The sequence below is a fragment of the Boleophthalmus pectinirostris genome, unplaced genomic scaffold (genome assembly GCF_026225935.1).
Source record: "Boleophthalmus pectinirostris isolate CB_2022bp ecotype Guang Dong unplaced genomic scaffold, ASM2622593v1 HiC_scaffold_1, whole genome shotgun sequence".
Lineage (NCBI taxonomy): Eukaryota > Metazoa > Chordata > Actinopteri > Gobiiformes > Gobiidae > Boleophthalmus > Boleophthalmus pectinirostris.
In genome coordinates, this window is record NW_026570970.1 from 24,503,614 (window position 1) to 24,512,753 (window position 9,140).

The window sequence follows — 9,140 nt, forward strand, 5'->3', positions numbered from 1 at the left end:
TTTGATTGGATGTTTTTTCCAAGGCACACCTGGCAATACCTGAAGGAACAGTAGAGTTTAACACACTGGTTGAAAATCAATGCCCTACTATCACTGACAGAAACTCCTGTTGGTTTCAAACTGGTTCCTCTGCTCACCAGTCAGTAACCTATGTCTGCAGTGAAGCACATGGCATGCTGGGTAATAAAATATGCCCCTGTCAAGGGGATTTTCTGAGCAAGATTCAAACCAATGTCAGTGTCTAAACCCGATGCCTTACAACTAGGTGTCACAGAATGAACAATGTGAAGGCAAAGGTGGTTCAAGGTTACTTTATTTGTCTTCCTTGGGAGAAATTATATCTGGGCCAGGACAAATAAACATAATAACACAATGGGCACATGGTATATACATTAGTTTAAATGATCTAATTCTCTTCAAGGTTGAGAAGGAACAAAAAGACCTACTGTCTACAAAATATTACAAATATTCACAGACACAGGGCAGAAACATGTATCACATAAATGCATTTAATCACAGGCTTTGTTGTTTTAGCTGCTCTGCCATTACAGTAACACCACAGACATCTTTGCAGATGCATGGACAACATTCATTTAGATCCCCCTGTAAACAGAAGAAAATGTGTAACTGGGTTGTTAAATGCTAATATATCAGCAATAAAGTAATTTGTTACTCACATGTGATGGGTCCAACAGTGAGTGACTGCATTGCTACACCTTCAGAAACTGAGCGGGGTGCCCTTCCAGAGCAAACCTGTACAAATAAAATTGTTCAGATCAACCACATTTTTGCACTGTAATAGACTAAAATGCATGCTGCCGAGTTTTAAACTACCACAATAACAAGTTTTATTATATGATTAGTGGAGAGACTTACTGGAACACAGGGACCACCGCTGCACAGACTGAGGTGGCAGTGAAGGTAGACTGTCCTGTACTGACCCTGAGGCACGAAGAAGAGGGCAGAGAAACGAGCACGAAGAGACGTCCCGCTCTCAACCACCTCCACCTGCTGAGGGTCAGAAGGACACCTACGAGAGAATTGTCACAGTATTATATGGAACATGTATTAACAAACTCAAGCATAAGTAACAGATCAAAGTACTAAAATGCAAGAAAATAGTTTATTAGTACCTTTACCATAACTTGTACTTGTACTATCAACTGTTGCTACTTCCTTCTTTCTTTAAAGCTTTTGCCTTCCACCACTATAACTGCCACTATGTGAATAGATGTTATCATTAGAATCATACAAATTCTTAATGCTTAATCAGTATGTAATCTACTAAACATAATTAGAATAGAAGAAGGAAAGAAAATATAAGTTTATATTAGTTTTGTCCTTTCTAAACAACTCTAGATATATGCATAATAGGGCACCTGGCTCTTATGTTAAACCTGATGTTTTAGTCTTTATAGATAAACATACTTGTTTTGGATTAGAGGATGTCTCATTGCATCATTTGGGTTGGATGAGTATGTGAAGTAGCAGTTGTTCAGAACAGTCACAAAACTTAGGTCATTCTCCTCCACATAGACACCGACATACAGTGGCTTGCCAACCGGCACACTCACAGTGCCTGGTGGGTAAGGAATGCTGTAGCTTGGGTCTGCGTACAGAGACATTGAGGCTCTTGGGGCTCCACCTGATTGAATAATGCCCCCGGCTGGTCTGCAAAGATGAAAAGACACTTACATTTAATGGGACATAGTGAATCATAAAATACTGATTTGATTTTGAGCTTTGTCATGCTTACACAAAAGGATAGAGAGCAACGTTGAGTCTGGTGTTTATGTTTAGGGGATACACGCATGTGAAGGGGAGACTTGCAGGAACATGGAAAGAGTCATTGTGGGCGTAGATGAATAAGCTGTTAGTGTACATGACGTGTGTGCTGTTAGTCTGAAAAACATGACGATAAATGCAATCATTCAAAACACTGATAATACAGTTTAAAACAGTACAGCTAACACCCTTACCCTTCTGCTATTCCCACAGACTCCCGCTCTTGGCTCGACCTCATACCGCACTATGTTATTCTGCACACTGGATAAGGGGCAGTTACGGTCCACCAGGTGACCAGACAGAGGGTCCAGACCAGAGGAGGACACAGTTCTCATATCTAGACTAACTATGATTTTATCTTGTCCACAGAGAAATTGGTAGACCGGGATTGATACGTCATTCACTTGAAGACAAATGGTTATAAATATGATGAGCAAAGGGAGAAAAGGAAATATCCACATTCATAAACATAACCTCAAATGGTAGTTTAAGAAAGCTTACATTCACAAATAACACCAGCATCTTCACCATGATGACAGTTGTGACTTCCAAATCCATTGTGGTTGCAGTCTGTTATTGACGCCTCAGATCCCACACAGTTGACATTGTCCATCCAGATGGGTCCTGTGCCCTGTCCAAAAGCTGCATTTGTAGGTGCAGCTTGTGCCCGGCCACAGCCCAGCTGCCTGCACACCACACTGGCATCAGTCAGGCCCCAGGAATCATCACACACTGTGCCCCAGCGGCTGTCATGGTACACCTCCACTCTGCCTGAGCAGCGGCCCCCCGAGTTCACCAGCCGCACCGGAGACAGGGCTGAGGACACAAGTAAACTGTGTTAAGGTTGGAGATACATAAGGTCCTGCTCACACAACCACTCCACATACTAGAAGCCTGTTAAAGACTAGTCTGAGACGTTACCTTCACACACCACACCCGCGTCCTCACTGTGGCTGCAGTCATGGCTCCCAAAGCCCCTATGACGACACTGGGATAGCTCAGTCTCCTGTCCTGTACACATGACATCGTCCATCCAAATGCGGCCAGTGCCCTGTCCAAAACGAGCGTTCGTAGGAGCAGAGAGCACCCACCCTGCCACAGCCCAGCTGCCTGCACACCACCTGGGCATCCAGCAGCAAGCCCCAGGAATCGTCACATACAGTGCCCCACTGTCCTCGGTGGAAGATCTCCACTCGTCCAGAGCAAGAGCTGTTCCCCCCATTGAGCAGACGCACCTCTCCCTCCACTCCTGTACTGTTGTACCCAGGAGTGGTCTGGTTCCCTGGAGGGCGGGTAGGGATGGTGGTGGTCTCAAAGTAAGTTGGAGAAGGACCCGGAGGCCTGGGTTCAACCGTGCTGTTTAAAGCTGGTTAACACAACACATGTTGTCAGGTCAAAGTCATGTATTTTGGTGTTATTGCCATAACATTTCAAAATATAAAGAAACACAATAAGAACACCTTCAGACTGGACCCAAAAAATAATTATAAGTTTTGATTTTCTCCTTTATCTTAGGGAGTTGGTCACACATGCCTGTAACACATTTTGAGTTTCACACTAATGTTGGTTAATTTAGTTTCTTAAATCTGCACTATGTAACATTTTCTTGAAGAGGGTGTGCAATCTCCCTGTCACCATGGACTTTATTATTTGCTGATATTGTTCCAGAGAATGACATTAAACTTATAGTAAGCCCAATCACAGTAAGAATGCATGTTTTTAAAGTGCAACAAGGTGGTCACTGGTACCACAATTTCCCACCGCAGTGCGTTTGTGAATGCAACACCGTGCGTCACTGATTAGAAACTAGAAAAATGTGTGCACGCCTCAATGTTGTTGTTGAGGCTTTCAGTGGGTAACGGTGTGTCTGTTGAAGGCAGTTGGCGGTGGTAATGGTGGCGCTCCGATTGCGCCCCTAGCCCCATGTAGGGCATGATCTTCCAAATACTAGGAAAATACCTTTTTTATTGTATACCTTGGTTGGTGATGTTTGTTTTTTTTTGTATTCTTGAAGTTAACCTATGGCTCCTTGTGAAACAGATTTCAGCTGCTGCTAATATTCTTGCTCTCTAGTTATGCCCTATTTAGTGTTGGTTCTTATCAGATGAGCGTAGTGGTAAAGCTAAAGCATTATTGCGATCGGAGTGGGATTAGTTAAGTGCAATATATGGCCGGGTTTGCAGCACAATGCAAGGTTGGGTCTCAGGCATAGGACTAGGCACTTTAACCATGTAGAACTCTATGCACTTTAACTTAACACCAAAGCTTACCTCAGTCACTTTAGCACAAACACTTTAAATGCTAATTAGCAAATCATCCATGTTTGCATAGCACTAGCACTTTGACTTATTATGAATGTAGGGCTTAATTAGTTTGGTTTGCTTTTCATTAATGTTTGGTTTGACATTACTATTATTTGTTGTGTTTAGTATATTTTTGGTTAAATTGTACATTTACAAAGGTTAATTTGTTGGTTATTGTTGTCTTTTCATTGATTGGTGCACTAGAGAAAATGAAATAATTTCAAATTTTTCATAATCTAAAATAAAGCTTTGTCATTTTTATTTTTATTTTATTTTATTTTTTTTTAGCATTAAAGTACCTGTAATTTTATAAATACAACTTACTAACAGGTAACTGACCCCCACCAGAAAAGTTACATAGTGAACCTTTAACAGTCACAAAGCTGAAAGACTTATGTGGAGTCTTACAGACACTCAAGTAACATAAACTGCAGTGTATTACACTTAACCATTGAATAGCCACCATATATTGAACAGCCCAGTGTGTTTACCTTCACACATGACACCAGCGTCTTCTCTGTGACTACAGTCATGAATTCCAAATCCATTGTGGTTGCAGTCTGTTATTGACGCCTCAGATCCCACACAGTTGACATTGTCCATCCAGATGGGTCCTGTGCCCTGTCCAAAAGCTGCATTTGTAAGTGAAGCTTGTGCCCGGCCACAGCCCAGCTGCCTGCACACCACATTGGCATCATTCAGGCCCCAGGAATCATCACACACTGTGCCCCAGCGGCTGTTATGGTACACCTCCACTCTGCCTGAGCAGCGGTCCCTCGAGTTCACCAGCCGCACCGGAGACAGGGCTGAGGACACAAGTAAACTGTGTTAAGGTTGGAGATACATAAGGTCCTGCTCACACAACCACTCCACATACTAGAAGCCTGTTAAAGACTAGTCTGAGACGTTACCTTCACACACCACACCCGCGTCCTCACTGTGGCTGCAGTCATGGCTCCCAAAGCCCCTATGACGACACTGGGATAGCTCAGTCTCCTGTCCTGTACACATGACATCGTCCATCCAAATGCGGCCAGTGCCCTGTCCAAAACGAGCGTTCGTAGGAGCAGAGAGCACCCTGCCACAGCCCAGCTGCCTGCACACCACCTGGGCATCCAGCAAGCCCCAGGAATCGTCACATACAGTGCCCCACTGTCCTCGGTGGAAGATCTCCACTCGTCCAGAGCAAGAGCTGTTCCCCCCATTGAGCAGACGCACCTCTCCCTCCACTCCTGTACTGTTGTACCCAGGAGTGGTCTGGTTCCCTGGAGGGCGGGTAGGGATGGTGGTGGTCTCAAAGTAAGTTGGAGAAGGACCCGGAGGCCTGGGTTCAACCGTGCTGTTTAAAGCTGGTTAACACAACACATGTTGTCAGGTCAAAGTCATGTATTTTGGTGTTATTGCCATAACATTTCAAAATATAAAGAAACACAATAAGAACACCTTCAGACTGGACCCAAAAAATAATTATAAGTTTTGATTTTCTCCTTTATCTTAGGGAGTTGGTCACACATGCCTGTAACACATTTTGAGTTTCACACTAATGTTGGTTAATTTAGTTTCTTAAATCTGCACTATGTAACATTTTCTTGAAGAGGGTGTGCAATCTCCCTGTCACCATGGACTTTATTATTTGCTGATAGTGTTCCAGAGAATGACATTAAACTTATAGTAAGCCCAATCACAGTAAGAATGCATGTTTTTAAAGTGCAACAAGGTGGTCACTGGTACCACAATTTCCCACCGCAGTGCGTTTGTGAATGCAACACCGTGCGTCACTGATTAGAAACTAGAAAAATGTGTGCACGCCTCAATGTTGTTGTTGAGGCTTTCAGTGGGTAACGGTGTGTCTGTTGAAGGCAGTTGGCGGTGGTAATGGTGGCGCTCCGATTGCGCCCCTAGCCCCATGTAGGGCATGATCTTCCAAATACTAGGAAAATACCTTTTTTATTGTATACCTTGGTTGGTGATGGTTTTTTTTTTTTTGTATTCTTGAAGTTAACCTATGGCTCCTTGTGAAACAGATTTCAGCTGCTGCTAATATTCTTGCTCTCTAGTTATGCCCTATTTAGTGTTGGTTCTTATCAGATGAGCGTAGTGGTAAAGCTAAAGCATTATTGCGATCGGAGTGGGATTAGTTAAGTGCAATATATGGCCGGGTTTGCAGCACAATGCAAGGTTGGGTCTCAGGCATAGGACTAGGCACTTTAACCATGTAGAACTCTATGCACTTTAACTTAACACCAAAGCTTACCTCAGTCACTTTAGCACAAACACTTTAAATGCTAATTAGCAAATCATCCATGTTTGCATAGCACTAGCACTTTGACTTATTATGAATGTAGGGCTTAATTAGTTTGGTTTGCTTTTCATTAATGTTTGGTTTGACATTACTATTATTTGTTGTGTTTAGTATATTTTTGGTTAAATTGTACATTTACAAAGGTTAATTTGTTGGTTATTGTTGTCTTTTCATTGATTGGTGCACTAGAGAAAATGAAATAATTTCAAATTTTTCATAATCTAAAATAAAGCTTTGTCATTTTTATTTGTATTTATTTATTTTTTTTTAGCATTAAAGTACCTGTAATTTTATAAATACAACTTACTAACAGGTAACTGACCCCCACCAGAAAAGTTACATAGTGAACCTTTAACAGTCACAAAGCTGAAAGACTTATGTGGAGTCTTACAGACACTCAAGTAACATAAACTGCAGTGTATTACACTTAACCATTGAATAGCCACCATATATTTGAACAGCCCAGTGTGTTTACCTTCACACACATGACACCAGCGTCTTCTCTGTGACTACAGTCATGAATTCCAAATCCATTGTGGTTGCAGTCTGTTATTGACGCCTCAGATCCCACACAGTTGACATTGTCCATCCAGATGGGTCCTGTGCCCTGTCCAAAAGCTGCATTTGTAAGTGAAGCTTGTGCCCGGCCACAGCCCAGCTGCCTGCACACCACATTGGCATCATTCAGGCCCCAGGAATCATCACACACTGTGCCCCAGCGGCTGTTATGGTACACCTCCACTCTGCCTGAGCAGCGGTCCCTCGAGTTCACCAGCCGCACCGGAGACAGGGCTGAGGACACAAGTAAACTGTGTTAAGGTTGGAGATACATAAGGTCCTGCTCACACAACCACTCCACATACTAGAAGCCTGTTAAAGACTAGTCTGAGACGTTACCTTCACACACCACACCCGCGTCCTCACTGTGTCTGCAGTCATGGCTCCCAAAGCCCCTATGACGACACTGGGATAGCTCAGTCTCCTGTCCTGTACACATGACATCGTCCATCCAAATGGGGCCAGTGCCCTGTCCAAAACGAGCGCCCATAGGAGCAGAGAGCACCCTGCCACAGCCCAGCTGCCTGCACACCACCTGGGCATCCAGCAAGCCCCAGGAATCGTCACATACAGTGCCCCACTGTCCTCGGTGGAAGATCTCCACTCGTCCAGAGCAAGAGCTGTTCCCCCCATTGAGCAGACGCACCTCTCCCTCCACTCCTGTACTGCTGTACCCAGGAGTGGTCTGGTTCCCTGGAGGGCGGGTAGGGATGGTGGGAGCATATGTGGTGTAGCTAATGACTGGTGCTATCCCAGAGCGTACCAGTGCACTTTTTTTTGTTTGAAGAGCAGGATTATTGATACATTCAAATGATCCTTTTGTGTTTTTACAGAGCTGAGAAGGACCACAGACAGATGGTGTGAAAGAGCACTCGTCTACATCCACACAGCCTTTTTTTGGGGACCACTTATAACCTGCGCCACAGCAGGAGGTGTCACCCCCACATACTTTGACTTCATAACAGTTGATGCCATCACCAACAAATCCTTCTTTACACAGGCAGGATAGGCTGGTGGTTGCTAATGCATCTCCTCTCTCCTCCAGTTTCAGACAAGTGGCTTCAGAGTGGCATTCATTGCAGTTGGTCACATGCACATCTATGCAAAATCAAAACAGAATTAGTGAACTTATCAAATGAATAGTCTACTTTGTGTTTTTATTGGCATTTAGACATAAAAAATAACTTGAGTGTCTGTGGTGACTTAGGGAAAACTGCATTCTACAAGCATCAGTAAAATAGAAATAGAAAAAAAAAAACATTACTAATCATCCCGCATTTTTTTTTTTTTTTTTCCACATTTGCACCAATTGTCTTCCATTTATTGAAATATAAATACAACATTAAATTTAGGCTTCATGGTTTAAAAGAGTTTGTTATAGGACGAGACGAATTATACGCTCTTTTGAAGACACGTTCACTCAAACATCTAACTGCGTTACATTAGACACACTGGTGAAGAGACAAAGAGAATACAGATTGAATCATGGTTTTAAATTGAGAACTGAATTCACACAAAATTTTAAACTTAGAAAAAAAAAGAAAAAAAAAACATTACTAAAAACAGTATAGTAAGAGCCTTATCAAGTACATTTCTCCTCTGTGAGATAAATAAACATAGATTATAAAATAAATCAAGTCATTTGAAATATTTGCATAGACTAGCAATGCAGCAGAAATGTTTACCTGAAGCACATCCTGTACTAATCAGCAAAATTAAAGACAGAAACAACACTTCAAACTTCCCCATTTCTTCTGGACTGCAGCCAGGATGAATTTCTGCAAAAACAAAAGAAAAGAATTGAAATGAATCTCACAAATCATGAATTATATAGCATAAATATGAGTGTTACTTACTCTTCGACTCTTCAGATCTCCGTTTACTTGTATTCAAAGGTCTGGGTATTTATAAGGCTGAGTTGGCGTTATCAGTGAAGATTAACGGGAATCCACGAAAGCATCATAGTGATACATGATTAATTTGACAGGACCCAAGTTAATTATTACAAAGCATATGGACCAAACAAAACTGGAGTACTCTTTATGCCCCACTAAGTACAAAGTGTCTTTATGTCATAAACTCACCCACCTACCTTCAGTCAATAATCTCACTGCTGAATAGATATGGATAAAACACCCCTGACCTGACCTGAAAATACAAGAGGGATCAAAAACAGTGTGTAATGTTTATCC

General features: G+C 42.5%; 1 protein-coding gene across 1 annotated transcript; it reads right to left on the bottom strand.

The window, feature by feature from the left end:
• Positions 1 to 302: 302 nt before the first annotated feature.
• LOC110156180 (deleted in malignant brain tumors 1 protein-like) lies at positions 303 to 8,881 on the bottom strand. The gene is made up of 15 exons (XM_055149075.1): positions 8,805 to 8,881; positions 8,634 to 8,726; positions 7,288 to 8,046; positions 6,874 to 7,182; positions 5,000 to 5,437; positions 4,580 to 4,894; positions 2,956 to 3,151; positions 2,707 to 2,906; positions 2,287 to 2,601; positions 1,980 to 2,188; positions 1,757 to 1,902; positions 1,429 to 1,671; positions 877 to 1,030; positions 678 to 753; positions 303 to 603 (listed from the first exon to the last, which is right to left on the bottom strand). The coding sequence occupies exons 2-15, from the start codon at positions 8,695 to 8,697 to the stop codon at positions 590 to 592; spliced, it is 3,438 nt and encodes a 1,145-aa protein (XP_055005050.1). The 5' UTR covers positions 8,698 to 8,726; positions 8,805 to 8,881; the 3' UTR covers positions 303 to 589.
• Between the last annotated feature and the right edge of the window lie 259 nt (positions 8,882 to 9,140).

Excerpts from the sequence above, each read along its gene's own strand:
- LOC110156180 (XM_055149075.1), bottom strand. The coding sequence starts at position 8,697 with ATGGGGAAGTTTGAAGTGTTGTTTCTGTCTTTAATTTTGCTGATTAGT. Across the intron at positions 8,047-8,633 it reads TAGTACAGGATGTGCTTCAG|ATGTGCATGTGACCAACTGC; the intron begins GTAAACATTTCT and ends GATTTTGCATAG. Across the intron at positions 2,189-2,286 it reads TGCTGGTGTTATTTGTGAAT|TGAATGACGTATCAATCCCG; the intron begins GTAAGCTTTCTT and ends TTTGTCTTCAAG.